This window comes from Chelonia mydas, chromosome 20 (genome assembly GCF_015237465.2).
Source record: "Chelonia mydas isolate rCheMyd1 chromosome 20, rCheMyd1.pri.v2, whole genome shotgun sequence".
In the NCBI taxonomy this organism is placed as follows: Eukaryota; Metazoa; Chordata; order Testudines; family Cheloniidae; genus Chelonia; species Chelonia mydas.
In genome coordinates, this window is record NC_051260.2 from 1,740,147 (window position 1) to 1,764,153 (window position 24,007).

A 24,007-nucleotide genomic window follows, 5' to 3' on the forward strand; every position below is an offset into this window, starting at 1 on the left:
TCCCACCGCTGCCACCAGCTGTCGCGGAGTCCCCGCGCGATGCTCTGGCACTGCTTCCCTACAAACCCAGGCAGGACTCTGGGGGAGTCTCCTTTCTGTGAGCAGCCTGTCTTCGGGACACACAGCTCACACAGCTTCCACCTTCCTGGGTCTGACCCCGGAGCATTCAGCCTCCTCTGCTCCTCCATGCGCTTCCCCCAGCGAGTCCGCTCAGGCGGGGTCCTGGGGCAGCCAGAGGGTCCTGCCCCCCAACTCCGCAGTCAGACAGGACTCTCAGCCAGCCAGTAAAACAGAAGGTTTATTAGATGACAGGAACAGGGTCTAACACAGAGCTTGTAGGTGCAGAGAACAGGACCCCTCAGCTGGGTCCATTATGGGGGGCAGTGAGCCAGACAACCCTGTCTCCACTTCACTCCATGTCCCAGCCAGCCCCAAACTGAAACCCTCTCCAGCCCCTCCTCCTCTGGGCTTTGTCCCTTTCCTGGGCCAGGAGGTCACCTGATTCCTTTTTTCTCCAACCCTTTAGCTCTCACCTTGCAGGGGGGAAGGGCCTGGGCCTAGGCCATCAGTCACCAGGAAACAGGGTGTCGGCCATTGTCTGTGTCCAGACCCCTGCACACACCTGCCCTCTAGGGCTCTGCAACCATCATACACGCTTACCCCACCCCCTAGATACTTAAGAACTGCTTAGGGGAAACTGAGGCACCCCCAAACTATTCAGAGGAAACATTAAGAACAGTCCCGCTTCGTCACAGGTGGTTACACTTCCAGTGCCTTCGCAGCTGTGCCCCTTCCATAACAGCCCGGCCCTGGAGCAACGGGGCTGCAGCAGCTGCTTCTGGGGTGGAGCACAGCTGCTGTTCAACAGCCTCCCAGAGCTTTGAGCAGGGGTGAGGGAAGTGGGAGGGCATCTGATCCCCCTGCTGGGTCCGGGGAAAGTGCCTGGTAAGGGCAGGCTCCTGCCTCTGCCCAGAGCTGGCTGCACTTAGCAGGGCCTGGGTTTTGGCAGATCTCGCCTGTCGAGGGGAAGCTGCTGTAGCAGCCCCTGGCTGGGCGTTTAGCGGGGTAAGTTACTGCCAGGGATGAGGGGCAGCAACCTGGGGGGGCCTGTGCTGGCAGAGCTCCCTGGGGGTGTCTCAGGCGAAGGGTGGGCCTGGCAGCCAGCTGTCTGGGCTGGGCGAGGGCAGAGAGCATGAGCATGGCACTGGGAGAGCTGGGCCTAGGACTCCTGGGTTCCATTCTCATCTCTTCTCCTCCTCCCTGCCCCCCTCTGCCTCACTTTCCCCACCTGTAAAACCGGGAGGATCCCAACCCCATCCTGGGGGAATAATGAACCCGGGCTCATCAGAGCAGCCACAGGAGGTGGGGGAATACCCTCCCTGTGCCCAAAGGGGAAACTGAGGCAGAGACGCACCGTGAGTTGTCTGAGTCCACAGGAGAGCCACAGTCCGTCTCAGTTTGTGTGGCGTGGTGCCCCCTCCTCCACCCCGCGCCTGCCTGGGAAGGGAGGGGGCTGGGCTCTGAGAGCATTGTTCACCAGGAATGGGGGGTCAGTGTGTCCCTAGGGGCTGCCCTGAACACCCCCATGCATCCTCCTGCCCCCGCACTGGTCCCTGCCGGGCTCCCTCACCTCCACAACCCTGGGACTGCCCAAGCAGGCAGGGCCGAGAGCTTTCAGAAACTTTCCTGTGCAACCCCCCAGCTCCTCCACAACCCACGGAGGGGGGTCCCACTGCCCCAACCCAGGTTCGCCCAGGGGCCACCCTGCCAGCACAGGGAAGGAGAAAGAGGGGGCCAGACCCAGCACCCCGGCAGGGGAGGAGAAAGGGAGACCCTGGGCTGGGTGAGAGAAAGGAGAAGGGGGGACACAGCCTCTGGCAGGGGGGAGATGAGGCTTGCAGGGTGTCCCTGAAACGGAGCGGGCTGGGAGGGTGGTGACCCTGGGCCGCATGGTGGGAGGGGTTGGGGGGCTGCAGGGAGCTCCTGGGGCAGCACCCAGGGACCCCAGCTCAGGACCAGGACCCGAACACAGAGCAGAGCGCGGCCCTGGCCCAAACCGCCTCCAGTCCCAGCCCTGTAACATGGGCTGGTGGGCACGTGCCCCCCCATTTATCCATTCTGCCTCCCCTCGCCCAGGAGTGGGTGGTTGATGGGGGGTGGGAGCTGGTTTGGGGGGAGGAAACGGACACCTGAAAAGTGAACTCCCGTTGAATGGCGGGGCCCGGGGCCTGTCTCAGCGCTGCCTTCCCAGCCTGATTTGCCGATTACGGTGTCCCGGGGCGGCGGGCGGGGAGCTCGTTATAGGCGGGCGCCGCTGGGCAGCCATCAGCGCGGGGACAGGGCCAGCCGGCACAGACGGGGGCGGGGGACACGGTACTGGGCCCGTGTGTGCACGCGGCCTGTCTGCCTGCACACGCGTGTGCACCGAGAGCGTCACCGCCCGGGGGGGCCCGACGGGCTGCAGGTAGCACACAGCCAGCGGTGTCTTTGCTGACATGCTGCAGACACGGTGGGGGGCAGGCATGTCCCGCTGGGGCACCACGTATGTGCGTGGAGCTGTCACGGCCACTAGGCAGGGCCCACTGGCAGGGGGATGCACGGGCGGGGTTGGGATACAGACACGACATGTGTGTAACGTGACTGGAGCATGGATGGCCAGGTCATGCTATGTGCATGCAGACAAACGCGTGCGGGCAGGCATGCTCCCCGTTCAGGGCAGGCTGGGGGTGGCCACACTACTCCCCCCCACCCCACACCCAGACGCAGGGTTGCATACAGCGCATGGGGGTCGCACAAGGGGCCCAGCTGCTGGTGTGTGACCCGAACTCTCCTAGCAGGACACTGCCTCCCTATAACCGGCCCAGGGGGGGCACTGCACCCCCCCAGTCTGGGTGGCAGTGGGGGTGGGGGTTACTTTGTCTCTCTTGGGGCAGTTTGCAGGGTGAGCAGGAGAGACGGCAGGGCTCAGAGCTGCCAAAGCCCAGGGGTGCTCAGTGCAGGATGCAGGGTGCGTCAGACAGTATTGGGGGAGGAGTCTTGGGAGAGCCGTGCCTGAGTGCCCCATCTATGCCTCTCTTCTTTCACCACCATCAAAGCCCCCGGTCCCCTCCCCATGGCTGCCCCCTCATCTGGCCAGGGTGGGATCGAGGGGGGATCTTGTGAGAAACACCCCAGTGAGATGCACGCCCATCCCTGTGCAATGTAGCTGGTGCTCAGCTGCCTTGCCCCACCCCAGCAGTGGCTGCATTTCCACCCTGGGTGGGTGAGCCCTGTGCCTTGATGCACCATAGCTGTATGGCACCCCTACCCCACATGCAGGGTCGCACTCACACCCACAGACACGTGCACTGGCCAGTGTGGTTAATTAACACTAATTGGCCAAGCAAAGGGGCTGGAATTGGAGATGAGGCTGGGAAAAGATTTCCTACAGCTGTGATCACCCTGACAGCAGTGCCCTGGTGGGAGCCCAGCACTGTGAACTTCCCCACAGCAGTGTCCTGGACTCAGGACTCCGGTGCTGCAAGCTTCCTGACAGCAGTGCCCAGGACCTCAGTGCAGTAAGCTTCCCAACAGCAGTGCCCTGTGTGTGCCCTTTCCCGCAGATGTGTCACTCCTTGGCGAGGACTCCTAGTGGTCAGAGAAGGGGAGGTGAGGCGCCCCAGACCCTGGGGAAACAGAGAAGCCAGGAGAGGCCCCGGCTGGGGCTGGCAAGGAAGGCGTTAAAGTGCCGGCAGCCACCTCTGTGGGGGTGGAGGGGCCATGAGCATTCGCGGGCCAGGGAAGAAGCCAGGATCCAGGAGCAGGGACTTGGTGACACGTTAAATGCATCGGCGGGGGAAGGGAGGGCAGGCCTGCAGCAAGGAAGGGGTTAACGAGAGGGGTCACGCCCAGGCCCAGAACCCCCTTGGCCTCAGCCTGGGGCTCTGGCACCCTCCAACCTGCCGCATCCTGGGCGCTGGCTTCTGTTACTGCCCAGAGATCCCGGCTGGCCCGCAAGGGAGCTGGTGCCCACGGGCGGGGCTGGGACCCAGCATCGCAGCTCAGGTGATCGTCCCTCCCTTCGGGGCTCCAGCTGGAGGCGGGATCCTCCTTCGCTTCCCGGCAGCATTGCAGTGTGGCTGTTAACCCGCCGCTGTGCCTCACCCCAGAGGTGGCTGCAGATCAGTGGTGGGTGAGTGAGCCCCGTGCACGACTGCATTGTGGCAACAGAGAAAACCCCTCCAAAGTGCGAGTCCAAAACCAGAGTGTTTTAATGGCGGATCAAACACAGAGCCTGGCGATCGGAGACATGGGTTCGAGGGCCCCTGGTGTGAGTGGCCCCGGGCGGGTTAATCGCAGCGAAGTGCCCCGGCCCCTGGACGGTTCCAACAGGTCACTGTACAGCCCCCTCCCGCGGCCTGTGGGCGGTGAGCGGCCAGCACATGGGGCTTGCGTGCAGGGGGCAGCGTGCGTGTGCGCAGAAGTGCAGTGCTGCCCAGTGAGGAATAGCTTCCACCAGGGGGTGACCTTTCTGAGTGTGCAAAGGAGGCGGGGCAGATTGGGGAATGGGGGGAGGGGAGCGGGGGGAGGGGAGCAGGGGGAGGAGAGTTGAAGACTGGGTGAGACTGCAATGGGGGGTGGCTGAGGTGATGGGGGGTGAAGGGGAAAGATGGATCGAGGCGGGGGAATTGGAGAACACCCCGTGCAGGTGCAAACATACTTGCACATGTGCGTGCAAACACCTGCACATCCCCCTGCTGCACATCCACGTGTGCTCACTCAGACACGTGCCTGCAAAGCACCCACGTGATACGCACACGCCCTGCCACGCTCATGGGGCAGAAAGAGCCAGCCCAGGTCTCTCTGTCAGGGAAGAGCCACGGGGGCGGCTGGGCCTGGCGGTTCGCTGGTGGGTGGGCGAGAGTGGGGCAGCGATCGGGGGTGTTTCTGCGGGTCTGGGAGGATCTGACGGGGGATGTGGGGCGTAAGCTGGTACAGTTGTGGGGTGCAGTGGAGTTTTGCAGTGATGCTCTGTGTGTGATGGGGGAACGGCAGTGGGGGGCTATGCGGGGCAGGGAGTGTTGTGTGTATGGGGGAGGGGAATGGCTGTGGGGGGCTGTGGGTATGGGGGAGGGGAATGGCTGTGGGGGGGCAGGGGGTGTTGTGTGTACGGCGGAGGGGAAAGGCAGTGGGGGGGGGGGGTCTCGCAGGGGCTCGGCCGCAGCCTGGCTCTGACCCAACCATCCTGTTTCGTTGCTCGCTAGGAAGATGCTGGGGCAGAGTCTGGGCATCGCCCTTGTGGCACAGGCTCCCCGCCCCACCCCCACAATACAGCCCCCACCCCCTGTGACGAAGCGGGACTGTTCTTAATGTTTCCTCTGAATGGTGTGTGGGTGCCTCAGTTTCCCCTATGCAGTTATTAAGTATCTAGGGGGTGGGGTAAGGGTGTATGATCGTTGCAGAGCCCTAGAGGGCAGGTGTGTGCAGGGGTCTGGACACAGAGAAGGGCCGACACCCTGTTTCCTGGGCACTGGTGGCCTGGGCCCTTCCCCCCTGCAAGGTGAGAGCTAAAGGAATCCGGTGACCTCCTGGCCCGGGACAGGGACAAAGCGGGGGCGGGGGGCTGGAAGGGGAGGCAGTTTGGGGCTGGCTGGGGATGAGGAGTGAAGTGCAGATGGGGTTGTCTGGCTCACTGCCCCCCCCAAAATGGACCCAGCTGAGGGGTCCTGTTCTCTGCACCTACAAGCTCTGTGTTAGACCATGTTCCTGTCGTCTAATAAACCTTCTGTTTTACGGGCTGGCTGAGAGTCACATCTGACTGCGGAGTTGGGGGGCAGGACCCTCTGGCTGCCCCAGGACCCCGCCTGGGAGGACTCGCTGGGGGAAGCGCACGGAGGGGCAGAGGATGCTGAATGCTCCGGGGTCAGACCCGGGAAGGTGGAAGCCGGGGGAGCTGTGTGCCCTGCAGACAGGCTGCTCCCAGAGAGGAGACTTCCCCAGAGTCCTGCCTGGCTTCGTAGGGAGCAGTTCCAGAGCATCGCCCAGGGACTCCGTGACACCCCCGGCTAGCCATGGGGGCAGAGGGAAGCCCCCCACTGCAGTAGGCAGCTGTGATGGGGGAGACCTCTGGCCCAGCCAGGCCCATCTCTCTATTACTTCAGAGGGACTCGGATCCTCCCGCTCCCGAAGGCTGGCTGGGAGGGGGACTCTCCATCGGCCCTTAGCCATACACGGTCTATGACACACGCTCAAGCAGCTCCAATGGCCTCCAGCAGGGGGCAGTGGCGAGATTATGTACAGACAGGTGCATGTCAGCCAGTTGATAGGACATGAGACCATCCCTTGGGCAATACCCAGTGGGCAAGCCCCCGAAGTCTATATATCGTAATATCTAGGGCTGCCCCACAACCCTTCATGCAAGAGACTTGTGGGGCTGCAAATGGTGGCAGAGTATAATCTGGGGAGAAGAGACGAGGGGTAGGAGGGGTTCTCCCCACTTTGGGGTCTGGGGGGCCTCTGTACAAGGGTAGTGAGCTGTGGGGGGAGCTGGGATGCTCAATTCGTACCCCAATGCTAGGGGGAAGGCAGGCTTCTCTCCTGCCCCTGGGGGTAGGATCTGAGCAGAGGAGGAGGCGAGACCTGTTCGGAATCTGGGGGCTGTTTCCCCAGGTCCCCCTCCTGACATCCACCCAGTTCTGGATGAGGGTCAAGTCACTGGAGATTGAGAGGCTCAGGGTGGGGGGGGGAATTTTCTGCCCAGCCTGCCAGTGCCATCCCCTCCCCCCAGGGGGACAGGCAGGAGGGGCAGGGCCCCTGGGATGGGAAAGACCAGCCCCTTCAGAACTGCAGCCCCCCACCCCAACGCCACATCTGTGCCTGACCCCTCCCTTCCCAGGGTCCCCCCTTGGGCCCCACCCAGCAAGGAGATCATTAGCACCCCCCCAGCTGATGGTGGGTTTGGGTCCCCACCGCAGCTTGTTTTCTCCCCCCACTCTGCAGCCACCCCCCCCCCATGTCTTCAGGGGCTGGTAACGTCTGGGGGTGCCAGAGCAGATGCCCTGAGCCCCTAATTCCCCCTGCACCCCTAGACCCAGCCGCCCACAGCCCCCCCCCGGGGGTCTGTCCCAGTTCATTTCCCTGAGCAGAGCCCCGGGGCCACGCTGGGGGGTCTGACGGGCTCAGTCCGGGGGGGTCCCGGGGCCACGCTGGGGGGGCCGACGGGCTCAGTCTGGGGGGGGCCCCGGGGCCACGCTGGGGGGTCCGACGGGCTCAGTCCGGGGGGCCCCGGGGCCACGCTGGGGGGTCCGACGGGCTCACTCCGGGGGGCCCCGGGGCCACGCTGGGGGGTCCGACGGGCTCACTCCGGGGGGCCCCGGGGCCACGCTGGGGGGTCCGACGGGCTCAGTCCAGGGGGCCCCGGGGCCACGCTGGGGGGTCTGACGGGCTCAGTCCGGGGGGGTCCCGGGGCCACGCTGGGGGGGCCGACGGGCTCAGTCTGGGGGGGCCCCGGGGCCACGCTGGGGGGTCCGACGGGCTCAGTCCGGGGGGCCCCGGGGCCACGCTGGGGGGTCCGACGGGCTCACTCCGGGGGGCCCCGGGGCCACGCTGGGGGGGGCCGACGGGCTCAGTCCGGGGGGGCCCCGGGGCCACGCTGGGGGGGCCGACGGGCTCAGTGCGGGGGGGCCCCGGGGCCACGCTGGGGGGGCAGACAGGCTCAGTCCGGGGGGCTCAGTCCGGGTAGATGATGAAGCCGGAGAAGGTGCTGTATTTGTTGGTGTTCCCCCCATGCACCTTCCCCCCGTCCAGCTTGACGAAAACCTCGTCGCCCACGTCCAGGTGCAGGATGACGCTGTTGCTGGCGTAGTCGTAGTTCTGGTCGGCGTCCTGGGCGATGGCGCTGGCCCGCACCTGGGGGGGAGATGAGGGGGCGCGTTAGACGGGGGGGCCGCTGCTGAGCCCCTGCCCCGCTGCCCAGAGCACAGCTGCCCATGCAATAGATCATGGGCCCCGATCCTGCACCCGCTCACGCGTGGGAGGCCCCTGGTGAGCCACCCCTCCCCCACGGCACCGAGGCACCCCCCCACCACTGAGGGGGGGGCAGCGCTGGCCAAAGACGCGCCCAGGGCATGGTTCAGCCCCTGGCAGGGACCCATCCACTCCACTGGCCTCTTGGCCCCGGTGGACGCAGGGGCCTGAGGGCCGTGGGCCTGGCCTCGGCGTCTCTCCGCCGCAGGGACGGCGCCTGGAAGGGGAGGGGGACCCCGGGGGTCCTCTCGTCCGACCCCAGGGGCCGAGAGCCGGGGCTGAGCTAACGCGGGGCCCGCCCTGCGTCCAAACCTTCCCGTCCCAGGCTGGGGGGTGAATCGCCCCCATCCGGGGCACTGGGTCTGGGGGTTAATCCCCTCCCCCAGCACCAAGGCAGCCGTTTCCTCGTCTGCGTTCGCCCCAGCTGCAGCTGCCCCGGCACTGGGGAACTCCAGCCCCCTTGGGAACCTCCGCTGTGGGGGGGCGGGACCCCCCATCCCACTGGCTGCCTTCCCCACTGCCCCAACCTCTGAGGATGAGCAGCCAATCAGGATGGCTGCTGGAGGCTGGCAGAGCTCTCCCCTCTCCCCACGCAGGAGCCAAGAGGGGCTTTTGGGTTGTGGGGAGGGAGCTGAAAGAGCCCAGCCGATCAGGGTGGCTCTGCTTCCTCCCCCTCCTGTGAACAACGGGCCAGTCTGCCCCCCCATCCCTTTCCTCCCTGTAAGGGGGGGGGAATCCCTGCCCCCCCCCCCAGGCCTGGGAGAGGGGGGTAAAGACCCCAGCAGCTGCAGGAGCAGAGGTGAGGTTGGGAGGGGGCAGAATTGATGTGGGGGCATAAGTAATTGCTGGGCTGTGGGAAGGGCAGTTGTGGGGCCATGGGGGGGCTGAATTGAATCATTAGGGGTCTGGGGAGAAGCTGGGAGCTCCTGCAGCGCGGGCCGGACTCATGGCCCTGACTGGGCGGGTCGGCAAAGCTCAATAGACTAAAACCATCCCAGAATCTGGGGTGTGGGGCCAGTCCCCCCATTCGTTTGGGATCCTGATGATCGACCGTCAGTACGGGGTTACGATTACTAATTCATCTCTATGTCATCTACACACAGAATTCATACAACTATATTACGAACTGAGAGATCAATTCTTAATTAATAGCGGATAGTAATTATATTTATGCAGGATCGTATTACTGTATGAGACGCCATGTAACTATAATTAATATAATCACTATATTATTATGTAATGCTCCATATAACTATCACAGACTCACTATATTATTGTTGATTATTAATTATGAACTAATTGCATAGTGTGTTAAATATAATTAATATAACCACTGCCTTATGAACCTAGATGATCATTAACTGTGTCAGACATTCAGACACTCACAGTCAGTGATGGTGACAGAGGCTGTTGCTAATACGAGGTATTTGTCAGCATACAGTAGAATTAGCAGCAAGAGAAAGGCAGCCTCACCAGCACGGGGATAGACTCAGGACACCCCCTCACCCCCGCCTCCCACCTTGTCACGTAAGCCCAGATCTCACATGATCTCCTGACTCCAGGAGCTGGGGCTTTCAGGAACCCGCCCTCCAGTCCCAGGAACATCAGCGCTCCCTTCACCTCCCCGTGGGCCCGGGTTCTTCAGCCTCGCTTGTTCCCGAATCCAGCCGTCAGAACGATCGTTACGAATGGAGCTTAGTTCGGCGTGCCGAACGGGCCGGAGTCGGTGCTAATGATGCACGGGGTGTTAGCGATCAGAGGGCAACTCTGCACGGCAGTGTGTGTGGATCCTAGGACGGCTCGTGCACGGCAGGACTTGGACCCTACCTGGTTTTGATCAGAGGGTTAAGTCCTGATAACCCTAATGCCGCACTCTCCTGGTGCTTTGCAGCAGCAGCCGAGCAGGGCTACGCTGGAAGACGGGGCAGGCCCTGGGCTGGGACCCAGGAGATCTGGGCATGTCCCTTGAACCTCTCCGGCCCCATTTACCCAAAGGGGACAGATCGCAGCCCTGCCTCGGTTTGCACGGGGAGCTCTGCGGGCAGGGCCTGTCTCTCACTGACTCCGTGCAGCCCCTGGTATGAGGGGTTGTGAGCTCAGCCGGAGCCCGTGGAAATAATCGATACGGCTGATGTGCCCATTACTAATGCCATGGGGCCCGATCCTGCTCCGCTTTAAGCTTGTGCAGCCCCGACTGACTCAGATTTACCCGCCAAAATGGTTGCACGAGCCCAGCCCTTCCGACGAAGGTGGGTTTCTAGGGAGGGGCCGGTCTCTGTGCCCCGCTTAAGGATGCGTCAGGCTTTGCTCTCTTTGTTATGTGTGGAGCATGCGGCAGAGCGGCAGCCCCCAACCGCAGCCCGGGTGCTGCGGGGGGGAGGTTCAAGGATTTGCGTGACTTACAACGAATTTTAAAAAGCTCATTTAAGAAATGGATCCGTGGGCGTCTGGCCGGGCGGGAGCAAGCGCCGCTCAGCCGCTCTCGCCAAAACCAGTAAAGATGTGACCTCGTCCACCCGGCCTTGCTAATGTCCAGGGACCGAGCCGGCGACAACCACGCCGCAGAGCCCGAGAACGGCCGGGAGGCAAATCTCGAGTCCAGCCGAGACGACGAGGAAGGTTTTTTTCAAAGAATTCGCTGGGGTCAGTGGTCACTTTTTCCCATTAGGATATTAATAGGAAATATAATTAAGGTCTGTTGATAATTGTATTTGATCATCGTCATATTTTCATTATTAATCACTCCCAGTAATAGATTGCACACAATCCGAATACAGCCCGTGAAATGTAAAACAAAACCTAACCAGGGTAGGGAGGGGGGAAGGGCACACGCCAGAGTTTTGCAGATGCTCCCGCGCCTCCTTGGCTCTGATCCTTCAAGGGATTTAGGCACCTAACTCCCACTGGCTTGGTGCTCAGGTGTTTGCAGGATCTGACCCGAGGGGGGGGGGTTGTAGCTTGTTTGTTCTCCTTGTTGTCACCTTTCCCTGGGGTGCACGTGACCCTCAAACGCATCCCGCCTGGTGCTGCCATGACTAGATACAGAGAGCGAAACTGACGGTGTGGACGGGCGAGAAGCCGGAGGGAGGCTGCTGGGGGATGGTGCAGGCTGGGTGTGGGTCGCTCTGGTGCCAAGCAACCCAGTGCCAAAGGGAACTGGCCTGGGTGCGGCCCAGCCGCCGTCCTGTTAACGTGGTTGGGTTTGGGGTGCTGTCGAACGAGTGGCTGTGGGCAGGCAGGGGTGACCCTGCTTTAAACCACTGCAGCTACCGGCCCCCCTCTGGTCTCCGGCCGAGACGGAGCCGTCCGGGGAATCAGCTCCTTTGCTCGGTCAGAGGTTTCCCTTCCGCCGGGGGCAGGAGGGGACGCTTGGCATCCTGCTGGCACCTGGGCACCTGCCCTGTGCAATGCAGGGGGTCGGTCCTCTAGCTCACTGCACTGCAGGCCCTGGCCCCTGCGGCCTGCCCCTCTCTGCGCAGCGGGCCCCGGGCCCCCACTAGTGCCTGCGGGCACCCCACGCCCTGCCCCCACCCCCAGCCTCCTCGCTTCAGCTGTCCGGGCGTCCCCTGAGCCCCGGCTAGAAAATCTCTGACAATGGGCCGAGGCCTTTCTACGGATCAAGCTGCCACAGCAGGGGATAAAGCTCTGCTCAGCGGCTGCCTGTCATCCCGCAGAAAGGGATCAAACTGCCAGCAGGCAGCTTATGGCAGAGCCGTAAACAGGGACCAGCCTCCACTGGGCACGGCCAGGGCTTTATGGGGTGGATTTAGGTCCCTTTCTCTGAATCCGTCTCTGCCTCAATTCCTCCGTTCCCCCCACGGGCTCCCTCTCGGTCGCCAGTCCAAATGCTGCGCAGGAGGTCGGCCACGAAGCAGCCCTCTGTGGACCGAGCCAGGCTTGGGTGGGCCCTGCCACCCTGGCAAGCCCAGGCCCTTGCTTAACATCCAGGAATTTAGCCTCACAAGTGCGCCTCGTTTTACAACTGGGGGAAACTGAGGCACAGAGCAGGCACAGTGACCTGCTCAAGGACACACAGCCAATCAGTGGCAGATCTGCTGTGTCCCCCAGAGCTCTCCTTTTCCCACGTCAGGGTAGGCTGGGGTGCAGGGAAAGGCCTGTGGAAAGTTCATCCTGCTGCTGTCCTGACTCAGAGGGGTCAGCCTCTGGGTCGCTCAATCAGGCCTCAGTGTGAAATTCACTAAAACTCCCTGGAAACCCCAAACCTGGCGTCTTTCTCCCCACCCGCACTCTGAAGAATTGAAAATAAAACAGCCAGGGCCCATGGAAGTGTCCGCCGCGGAGACGAGCGATTAACAGCCTGCTGCTCCCCCCGCTGAGCTCTCCACATTAAAACTGCATGGAGGGGGTTGATTTCTTCTTGTTTCGCTGGAATTTCTCCACCCCGCCGGTGGGTCCCTGGCATGCGGCCTCGCACGGAGCTCAACAGGCAAACACGCTGGCTCCTGCACCCCTCCCATACAATGTGCTTCTGCCCCTCCCGTCACCTCCAGCCACACACCCAATAACACAACACACGCACTCCGGCCCCCAGGGAGAGAGACCTGCATAACCGCACACACGCAGAGAATAACACAACGGCCCCACAGTCACACAAACGCTGACACGCTGAACAACGCACGGTTTGACACCCCGCGAGTAACATCGTGACCAGCGGCAGGAAGAAGCTAGTAACACAATTCCAGACACCCCCATAAATCCACAGATGTTTACGCTTCGCCAGACCCCCCCCCCCCCCCCCCGCCCGCCAAAGTCATTGTGCAGCCTGGTGTAGACCTGGGGAAATAACTGATTGGTTTGGTCTGGCGGCCAAAAAAAAAATCCGAAAAGAAATTTGTCTCAGGTGGAATATTTTGCTTAGTTTTTGGGTGGTTTTTTCACCTTTTTATTTTTAGTTACATCCAGCAAAATTTCAGAATACCGCGGTTTGGAAACAACACGTCGAACTGTTTTGTTTTGAAAATGTCAAAGCGAAAACCAGTTTGTTTGACTGTTTAGAAATTTTTCACCCCCTTTTTTTGGGGAGGGGCAAAATTATTTGCTGAGTTTGTCAGGAAATTGCATTTTTCGGTGACTCAACTCTTTGCCTTCGGCGCAGGTCGACGGCCTGTCTCAGGCGTCCGTCGGTAACGGGATAACTTACGAATGCCGCAAGTTTTGAGCCAGTCCAAGATTTCAGGGGCTATTCCAGGCATCGGTGAGCAGAACCCAAGTCATTCTGGGGAAAACGGGAAAACCCCTTTCCGCTAAACTCCGCCCCCCACCCCCAAGGGCCCGTTTGGTGCCACACACCTCTCGAGCGCCCCATTTCCTGCCTTACACCTGTCACAGGCAGCCGTTTCAAATGCCACGGTTGCTGGTGGGGTCCAGAGTGTGACCCCGTGGCCAGAGTATTGGGCTGGGACTCAGGAAACCTGATTTCTGTTCCTGGCTCTGTTCTGGCCTGCTGGGTAACAGTCACAAGTCATGCCCTCCGGTGCCTCAGTTTCCCCATCTGCATAATGACCCTGACCTTTGTGAAGCACTTTGAGCACTCCTGCTGGAAAGACCAAGAGGCGAGCTGGTCGTTCTTAGTATTAATACATAAGCAACAGAGTGGGTGACCCTTTTACACACCTGGCCACACACACATGGAATGACACCAATGTAGAGACACAAGACTAATGCCCATGCTCACACCCCATCTAACACACACACAGGGGTGCCTCTGGCTGGCTGGGAGCTGACACTTTCCTCTTCCTCGTGCTGGGATTCAGTAGCCAGAACCCAAGAAAGGAGCAGACTGGAGTGGTCGGGGTGGGGGTGGGGGGACTTTTTCCTTGGGGGAGGGTCATTGGGTCTGCTGGGAGTTGGGGAGCTATTTCCCATTCTGCACTGCTGGGTTTATGTGGCTAAAACCCCTCCACCCCCAAAGAGGCAATTTTAATGAATTACCCTGCAGCTAAAGCTAGGCCATATAATTATCCCCATTGCACAGATGGAGACACTGAGGCACAGAGCCGGGAAGGGACTTGCAGAGCAGGAATAGACGGCAGACGTCCTGGCTCCAACTCCCCAGTTCTAACCCCCACCCCCCAGCTCCCTGTGCTGGGAGCCCATCAGAGCTCGCACGCCGCAGGGCCGGACCGGGTCAGGACGTGGACAGGAGACCTCCACGGCCCAGGCCTGGGCTCCACAAGAGGTGCTCTGACCCCTGGGCCAGCGCTGACCCCCCCCGCCCCAGCGTGGTGCTAGGGGGCGCTGTGCTGCGGCAACGAGCGTCATTCCTCCGGCCCAGGTGCTGGCTGGCAGAGCTGGGGCCGTGACCCCGGAGTGCTGGGGTCATTGCAGCTTGGTAAGTTGCTGCCTGCCTCCCTAAACCCCCTCGGTCCCCCCGCCCCGGTGCCTGATGCGACGGTTTTCACGTCAGGGATGCCCAGGCACTGCGACGGTGCAGGGGGGTCCAGCACCCCTGGGCAGAGGGAGGCTTAGAGAGCGATCGCACCCAAGGCCTGAGATTCGCTCTGGGGCTCAGCACCGGCAAATCTACGCCGAGCGCCCCAAGATGGAGGCACCTGGGCGGTCGGCTGAAATGCCACGTTACGTGTTGTGACGTGTGCAAAGATAGCCCCTTGTTCTGCTTTTCACACCCGTGTTACCCGGGGAGTGAGCTGCTAGGGCCAGGCCTGCAGTCGCCCGGAGCCGCTTTCCGCCCGGAGCCCTTTGCAGACCTATGGAGAGATGGAACCGATGAGCCGGCACTGATCGGCAGCGGCTCTGTAACAGCAACAAGCAGCATGCCCAGGGAGCGCTCTGAAACGCAGCCACCTCTGGGGTGGAGCGCGGCAGATGGTTAAGGCTGCCTGACGGCTTAGGACAGGCTGTGAACAAGGACTCGCCCCCCTTGCAACCGCAAAGGCGTTTTAGGGAGGCAGACTGGGGCGGCCTCCTGCTGACTCACCGGCTCTCCCCTCGCGCTCGCCCGTCCAGCTAGGGAGCCGGCTGAGGTTGGCTGAGCTGACAGGATCACAGCCGAGCTGGCAGGGCTTGGAGGAGTTTCTGACAGTGTCTGTGAGCGGCGCGGGGGGGTGAATATGTGCTTTTAAAATGCCGCTGGAGAGAAGTCGAGAGGATTTGCTGCCTGTTGATGAACGGACTGTAATTCCTCAAGCGTTTTCTCACCTCCCCGGGGTGAGGAATGCAGCTTTGACGCGCTCCTGGGGCAGATTTCCATTAGAGGCAGAAACTCTTGGAGGGGGGAGGGAGGGGGAAATATCTATCGTAGCTTCATGTCTTCTGCAAAAGTAGAAGGATCTTTCCTTTATTTCAGGGCTCTGGTCTGAGCGGCTTTGCCAGACCAGAGCCGGCCCCAGGGTCGCTGAACCCAGTGTCCCGGCTCTGACTGTGGCTGGCACCGTGTGGCGGACGAAGGGGTGAGATGGGAGGCCCCTGCCACAGCAGACGGAGGGTAATTGGCCCCAGGAAGGTCTCTTCTTGATCCCGCATCGCTAGAGACTGACTTAAATCCGGTGCAGGACGTTTGCTCTCAGTGCAGGGGTTAGGAGTCAGGACTCCTGGGTCCTACTCTTTGCTCTGGTGGGGAGTGGTGTCTAGTGGTTAGAGCTGAGCAAGGACCTTGCCCGCGGCTCAGTGTGCGACCTTAGACAAGCCACCTCCCGCCCCCCCGCCCGTCTCTTCTTCCTCGTGTGTAAATTCAGGCCAACGCTACCGAGCCTGGCAAGGAGCCGGGTCATCGTTCAGGGCTACTTTAAACGTGCCCTGCACCCTCCGCCCATGGGCAGCATGTGGCCTTGAGGAGCCAGATGCCTCCGTCCTGGGGCCACGCTGAGGGCCTCTGGCAGAGCTTCCCCCGGTCCGGCGGCGTTGCTGCGAGCGGAGTCGTTTGTTGCTGTGAGTTTCACGCTGGTGGAGCGCACTTGATTGACAGCTGCAGAGACCTGTGCCTATTTACTCGCCCCCGGGGACAGCTGTGCCTGCAGCCAGCACCCCTGCCCTTGAGAGACCCGTGCAAGGGGCAGGACCGGGGTCATATCTCCACGGCCCATTTAATCCTTGGCCTCTCGCTGCAGCTGCCAATTAGCACCGGCCTGGACAGCTGTCTCCCTTCCTAGGGGCTCAGCTGAGGCCCCGCAAACTCATCTCCATGCCTGTCAGACAGGGACCAGGTGGGAGCTGGCGCCCATGGGGCGGCCGGCTCCGTGTCCTGCTCCCTCCCAATGCGATGTCTCAGAGCTGGCTCGTAATTACTTTGAAATCTCACTCCTTCAAACTGTCACCGCTCGGCAGCACCGGCTCTGGGATGTGAGACACGCTGGGCCAAACGGCTGTCACTTGGGGAGCTGGTGGAGGAGATGTGGAAACTGGGGCCCGGGCTCCGATTTCTAGTCTGGTCGGCTCAGGAAGGGAGAACCTGGCCGATCAACTGGGGCTCGCTCCAGGATCCCCCCCCGAGCCCAGATTCCCTCCCCAAACCTGACCCTGCCATGACAAGGTGGCTTCTCGACCCTGCGGGTGTGTGTGTCTGTGAGTGTATTTGTGTCTAGCAACTTCAAACAATTTCTGGCATGGTACGATTGCCTCCGAAATCCACCCGTCTCCCACTCCTGGGGCACACTGATCCATCCTGCGTGTTCATAATCTGTGAAACGGTGCCGTGAAAATAGTGGGTTCCGGTGCGGGGGGGATTGGAAAGGCAGAGTTTCTTCTGGCTTTTCGGGGGAAGGGAGTTCGTGTCTTGCTGGCAGAGGTGAAGGCATCCTAGCTGGTAAGAGCCCGTGGTCTCCCTGGGCCTGATCCTGTGAGATGTGGTGCTGGGCAGCGGGGAGTGATGGAAGGCAATGGATACAAATATTTTATGGTGAGTCTCTCTAAGGGCCCATCAGCACCCAAATCTGACAGCCTGAGGGCAGATTTACAACAGCTGTCCGTCACTGTCTTGCCAATAGGACATAAATACCACCAAGGCTTTAATTCCCTGGTAAAATAAGCTACATAAATAAAAAGTGCAGAGGGCCTTTATTAGACCTAGACGGAAAGGCCGGGTGGGGTGTCTGTGCGGGAGGGGACGTCTCCTGTCTGATCTTGTTTGACAGGAGAGTGTTTTGGTATTAAAAATAAAATTAAAAAAAAAAACAACCCACTGACAAATTGACTGCAAACAGGTCCCCGGGGACTCATGGAATGAACCGATCTCACCAGCAGCGATGTCTGTTTCTAGCCCTCCTGATATTTATTATTTAATAACCAGGCGATTCTTCCTGTTTGCAAGCGGAGGGAGATAGGAGGGTGTCCCAAGGTGTGACTGCCCCATAGATACACCCAAAGCATCCCTATTAATCTCTCTCTCAAAAAAATCAACCTGACCTTTGGGGCCGTTTTCTGGTCAGCGCTATTCCAGCCTCTGCTTTTATTCTAAACTAGGACTAAACCGGCCAGACCTACAATGATCTCAGATTTCCAAGCTGTAGTATAAAGGTGGGGGCTAGAATGTTTTTTTTAATATATTACAGGCCAGACCCTCAGCACTGAAGTTGACGGAACCATGTCAGTTTACACCGGCTACAATTCTGGCCCCTGGAGATGATCAGAATTCATTATCAATAGCCTTTGATCTAGTCGAGGTGCCGGCCAAACAGCCCCGAATAACGAACTGATCCTCTGGCAGGGGGACAGAAGAGTGATGGTAACGGCCAGGTTCTTTTGCTGATTGAAGGGGAGAGGGTGAGCCAAATGGGAACTTTTCACACCAGACTCATTTTAGGTGGTAGCTGGCAAGAAAGCCAGTCCCAGCACCCCAGTACAGACCTCGCTGCTGTGACACGGGACAGGAAAGCCTGCGGGTGACAGGAGAGAAACTGGCACAGGCAAAGGATGGTACGGCCCCCCGGCCACGTCGCTGCAGCACCACTGGGCCTTGTTCTCTGTTGCCCGGCACCTTGCGCCCGGGTTCACACCAATGCAGGGCGGGTGTGAAAAGTTTCAATTCTGGCTGCGTTTGGCCTGGATGTAAAGGATCGCACACGGTGACGGAGGCCCAGGGGCTTCAGTTGGCACCAGCTCAGGATTGGGCCCCGCGGCGACAGGACTCGCTGATATAGAAAACAGTGGGGTTTGGGCGTTAGCGCCTACCAATCCCACGGCTAAAGACGCTTGGCGACCAAATGTAAATATGTCTATTGATTCGCTCGAGAGACACACAGACGGCTTCTCCGAGGAGCTGCTTTCATTAGCCCAGGCAGCCGCTGGGAGGGGGAGGGGGATGCATTTAAAGTTTGAGATCAATGGCTTATTTATCTTTAATAAATGGAGGGTGTCCAGGTTGAGCTTTTAAACGGTGTCGTTTTAGCTCAACCGTCAAGTTATTTTCTTTATTGAAAAAGGAAAGGAAAAGAAAAGAAAAGAATCACCTGATACTAAATATCTTAATCCCGGCCTTCGCGTGGTTCTCTGGGCATGTGAACATCAACCCCATAAAATAGGAAATAAACAAATTTCTCAGGGCGTTTTTGAAAAAAGCAGGAGGAGGACTTGTGGCACCTTAGAGACTAACCAATTTATTTGGGCATAAGCTTTCGTGGGCTAAAACCCACTTCATCAGATACATGCAGTGGAAAATACAATAGGAAGATAACTGTATTTTCACTCCATGCATCCGATGAAGTGGGTTCTAGCCCACAAAAGCTTATGTCCAAATAAATTTGTTAGTCTCTAAGGTGCCACAAGGACTTGTTCTTTTTGCGGATACAGACTAAAGCGGCTGCCCCTCTGAAACAGGGCATTTTTGTTTGTTTCTGGGCCAGGTTCTATGCAGCGGATTTTAAAGCTCCCGACCCCGCTTTGGAGCGGATGCTAATAAAGCATGTGGAGGTGAGGAGAAGATTTGATATGAGTTTATTGACAGTGGAGTAGAAGAGGAAGGGAGAAAAAGACAAATGATTCTCCAGAGATGAAAAATCTCAGGTTTTTATCCCCCGTGTTGGGGAGACTTGGGAGGATTTTAGAGGAAATTTTGAGAGTGTAAATCTGTCAACGTGGTGAGTGTGTATCTATCGACATCGACGATCTCTCTATAGAAACACCCTCGGTAAACATATGCAATATAGTAAATCTAGGTGCGTGACAGTATGCAGTGCTATAGAGACACTTTGAAATGCATATAAACTATTAACCATCATGTGCATATAGATTTACTATTCAGCTACACGTACAAAGTATTGTGTGTCATACAGTCTGTGCAGGATATATGTACATAAAATGTTTCTTTATACTTACGTGGCTACACACCACTAAACTATTAAATAGGGTACATACATTCTGTAAAGTATCTATATTAGAGACACTGAAATGTAGCCATAATACACACTCACCCACACAGGCGGTAGGGTTGTGTTTATAATATCCTGTACAGGGCGCACAGAATCGCAGTTTAATAGCCTATATTGGACTATAGACTATTCTATATAAACTGTTCAACCGCTGATGTGCATTACATATTATACAAACACACACTGAATGTATAGTTAATAAATATCCCCGCTAGACGTATAGATTCCCCTGTGCACTCTCAGTATATTATAGCATACGTTACACATGCAAGCAGCCATATGTAATATCTATTACACACACACACACGTAAGAACTGCTTACGCTTCTATAACATCTCTCCTCTTGAACCATCAACGAATGTGCAGATACGTCTCATCTTATTTAATTTTTTGGCTCAACACAGAGCACATTTTGAAAACCCATCTCCGGTATTCTGACTCCTGCTAATTTGAAAAAATGTAACAACTTCTCTCCCACATCACAACCCCCCACGTTTGATTAAACTTTACAAACCCATCTCTCTGTGTTCTGAAGGAGTGTGTGTGTGTATTTGTGTGTTGCTTTGATTGTTGCATGTATCTTATTCTTTGCTTTTTTTGGGGTAGGGGGGAAATCTATTTTTCTTCTAACAATTGCTGCAATAACGCCCGGACTCTGATAACACAATATTTTACAAATAAAATAGCCCATGGCTATCTTAAAAATAAATGCCTCTCGGATTCCAGATGCTCCGATGTTTGCTTTCATTTTTTAAAGGAACGGGTAACCCTGCCCCTCCGTATTCTGAAGGACTGAATAGAACTGAATAGCTTTGCCCGGACCTTCTTGTTCTCTGTATTTTACTTTAGGAATAATACAAACAAACCGGTCAGCTCTCAAGCCAAGGTGTCTGGTATGAGGAGTTGGCGACTAATCCTAACCCAACACTGGGTCACAAACCTAAAGGGACTTTCTTGAACCGGAGGGTTCCCAGCAAAATTAATCTTGTTTGCATTTCAATTTTTTTAACTCTTTATTTTGTCCTTTAAAAAAGAACCTATCTATCTATCTATCTATCTATCCCCATACACCCACCTCCATAAATCCCCTCTATCTATCTACCTCCATACACCCCATCTATCTATCTATCTATCCCCATACACCCCCCTCCATAAATCCCCTCTATCTATCCCCATACACCCCATCTATCTAGCTAGCTATCTATCTATCCCCATACACCCCCCTCCATAAATCCCCTCTATCTATCTATCCCCATACACCCCCCTCCATAAATCCCCTCTATCTATCTATCCCCATACACCCCCCTCCATAAATCCCCTCTATCTATCCCCATACACCCCATCTATCTATCCCCATACACCCCTCCATAAATCCCCTCTATCTATCCCCATACACCCCCCTCCATAAATCCCCTCTATTTATCCGCATACACCCCATCTATCTATCTATCTATCTGTGTACACCCCCCTCCATAAATCCCCTCTATCTATCCGCATACACCCCATCTATCTATCTGTGTACACCCCCCTCCATAAATCCCCTCTATCTATCTATCTCCATACACCCCATCTATCTATCTAGCTATCTATCTGTGTACACCCCCCTCCATAAATCCCCTCTATCTATCTATCTCCATACACCCCATCTATCTATCTAGCTATCTATCTGTGTACACCCCCCTCCATAAATCCCCTCTATCTATCCGCATACACCCCATCTATCTATCTATCCCCATACACCCCCCTCCATAAATCCCCTCTATCTATCCCCGCACACCCCCTCTATCTATCTAGCTATCTATCTATCTATCTATCCCCACACACCCCCTCTATCTATCTATCTAAAACATATTTATACAATTGAAAACCCGCCGCACGGTCAGCATTCTCTAAACAATATCCCGAGCATTGCCGTACATAAACGTTATTATTACCAATGTTAATAATGAAATACCATTATGAACAGAAGGATTATAGCCCAGGGCGTGTACAGGGGTCATAGGAAGTCGCTGGATTTTAGAACGTGCCCTGTTTGTAGGGGTCTAGGCAGCCCTTCCCACATGGGGTTTATGGACCGATGGTCTGAGGAATCAGACCCTGGCTGCTGCCCTGCCCTTCCCCTCCCCAAAGCTCCGAATCCATCACACACACACAGCTCTGGCAAGGCTGGGCACAGGTGAGAGGGCAGGTGTGCACACTGGCAGGGTGGAGCCGGGGAGCATATGCTTGGAGGTAGGTTTGGCTGATTTGCAGGTAAAGCTACTGTCTTCCATGGGTGGGTTGGCAGGAGCTGGGACCTGCAGATGAGGTGAGAGGAGCCAATGGGAGTTGCAGGTGGGGTGGGCGGAGCCAGTGGGGAGAGGGGTGGGGTTGCAGGTGATGTGGGTGGAGCCAGTGGGGGAGTGGACCTGGGCTGGGTGGAGCCAATGGGGAGAGGGGTGGCTAGCAGGTGAGGGGGAAGAGCAAGTGGGCTGGGCGGAGGTAGGGGGGAGAGGGGCAGGGTGCAGGTGAGGTGGGCGGGGTGCAGGGGAGGTAGGCAGGGCCCGTGGGGGAGGGGAGGGGTCCAGGTGAGGTGGGCGGGGCCCGTGGGGGGGCGGGGTCCAGGTGAGGTGGGCGGGGCCCCTGGGGGGCGGGGTCCAGGTGAGGTGGGCGGAGCCCGTGGGGGAGGGGCGGGGTCCAGGTGAGGTGGGCGGGGCCCGCGGGGGAGGGGAGGGGTCCAGGTGAGGTGGGCGGGGCCCGCGGGGGAGGGGAGGGGTCCAGGTGAGGTGGGCGGGGCCCGCGGGGGAGGGGAGGGGTCCAGGTGAGGTGGGCGGGGCCCGCGGGGGAGGGGAGGGGTCCAGGTGAGGTGGGCGGGGCCCGCGGGGGAGGGGAGGGGTCCAGGTGAGGTGGGCGGGGCCCCTGGGGGGCGGGTTCCAGGTGAGGTGGGCGGGGCCCCTGGGGGGCGGGTTCCAGGTGAGGTGGGCGGAGCCCGTGGGGGAGGGGCGGGGTCCAGGTGAGGTGGGCGGGGCCAGCGGGGGAGGGGCGGGGTCCAGGTGAGGTGGGCGGGGCCCCTGGGGGGCGGGTTCCCGGTGAGGGGGGGCCGCAGAGGTTCTCCTACCTGCCCGTTCTTCATGAGGTCGGCCCACATGCTGGTCCCGTCCCCGCCGCGCATCAGCACGTGGTAGGTGAAGAAGTAGATGCCGGGCAGGGGGCAGGTGAACTTCCCGCGGCTCGGCTCGTAGTAGTTCCCCACGTTGGTCACCACGTCGTCGAAGCGCAGCACCTCGTAGCCCTCGTGGGGCTTCCGCAGCCCGGCGTAGAAGGCGATCCGGGGGCTGTAGAGCGAGGGGACGTAGCCCCCCGGCCCCGGCCCCGGCGGCCCCGGCCTGCCCGGCTCCCCGGCGGGACCGCGCGGCCCCGGCGGCCCCGGGGGGCCCGGCGGCCCCCGGATCCCGGACTTGCCCCTCCTCCCCGGGTCGCCTTTGCCCCCCGGCAGGGCCGGGGGCGGGGAGACGACGGCCAGCTCCGGACTGGCCTCGGCCGAGGCCGCCCCGTGGGTCTGGGGCGTGTGGGGCTCGCAGACCATGTGGCAGCTGCCCAGCACGTCGTAGGGCGAGGCGGCCCTGGAGCGATGCACCAGCAGCGGGATGGCCACGAGCAGGAGCAGGACCATGGCCACCCCGATGGCCGCCCCGACCACCCTCTTCTTGCGGCTCAGCCTGGACGCGGCCAGGGCTAGGAAGCCGTCTTCGCTTTTGGAGGGAATGGCGGCAGCTTCTCCAGGGACGGGGCCCGGGCGGGGCGGATCCGGAACCCCCCGACGAGTCCGGGGAGGAGAGGCGGCCCCGGCGCGGCGCCCCCGGGGCTGACCTGCGGCGCCCCCGGGCTGGCTCCGCTCCGCAGCCGGCCGCCGCACTTGTTGACTCGGCTCCGAGGGACGGGAAAGTTCCCACCAAGTTGCCCAGGAGCTGGGCGCCCGCGTTCGCTGCCTCCCGCGCCGCCGCCCCGCACCGCGCCGGAGACGCGCTCTCCTTGCCGGGAGACGCTCCGGATTGCTCGCGCTTCACTGGACGCAGCGGCAGCGGGAGCGGGCGGAGGGGGGGGTCGGCGAGAGCTGGGAGGAGGGTGGGGGGGGGAGAGCCTGGGAGGTTTTGTCTTCCCCTCCTGTCTCCTGGAGAGCCCAGCTGGTGACCGCGGCAGCTCCGGGCTTCTCCTCGTGCCAGCTCAGATGGGCATCATCTCTGCGCAGCAAGACCCGAGCGGGAGCCTCCGGGCCCCCCACCCCACCCCAAGCTCCCCCGGCGCTCAGCGGGGAGGGAGCGAGGAGGCCGGCCTGAGCGGCGGGAGGGTCGCTCGAAGACCAGCCGGGCCACCTCGGGGCCCAGGAGGGAGGCGCGGAGGCGAGGCCCAGCCCCGGGTGCCCGGAGCTGCGGCGTGTGGGATCCCGTCCGGAGCAGCCGGGCTCCCTGGGCATTTGCAGGAGCGAGGGGCAGGCTGGCGGGGCCGGGGGTCCGCGGGCATCGTCCCCAAGTGCCGCGGGGGAGGAGACGCGGCTCAGGCGGGGAAGCGTCACCTCTCTTCCGACAAGACGCGGAGCCGGCGGGGGGGTGACCCCGCTGTGCGCGTGCTGCTTGGCCCCATTGGGGCCTGGTGTTATCCTGCTTCCTACTACTGCTATTTAC

General features: G+C 59.7%; 1 protein-coding gene across 1 annotated transcript; it reads right to left on the reverse strand.

Moving 5' to 3' along the window:
- Positions 1–7,629: 7,629 nt before the first annotated feature.
- Positions 7,630–23,563, reverse strand: C1QL4 (complement C1q like 4). The gene is made up of 2 exons (XM_037884151.2): positions 22,444–23,563; positions 7,630–7,887 (listed from the first exon to the last, which is right to left on the reverse strand). Exons 1-2 carry the CDS (start codon positions 22,996–22,998, stop codon positions 7,708–7,710), a joined length of 735 nt encoding a protein of 244 aa, XP_037740079.1. The 5' UTR covers positions 22,999–23,563; the 3' UTR covers positions 7,630–7,707.
- Between the last annotated feature and the right edge of the window lie 444 nt (positions 23,564–24,007).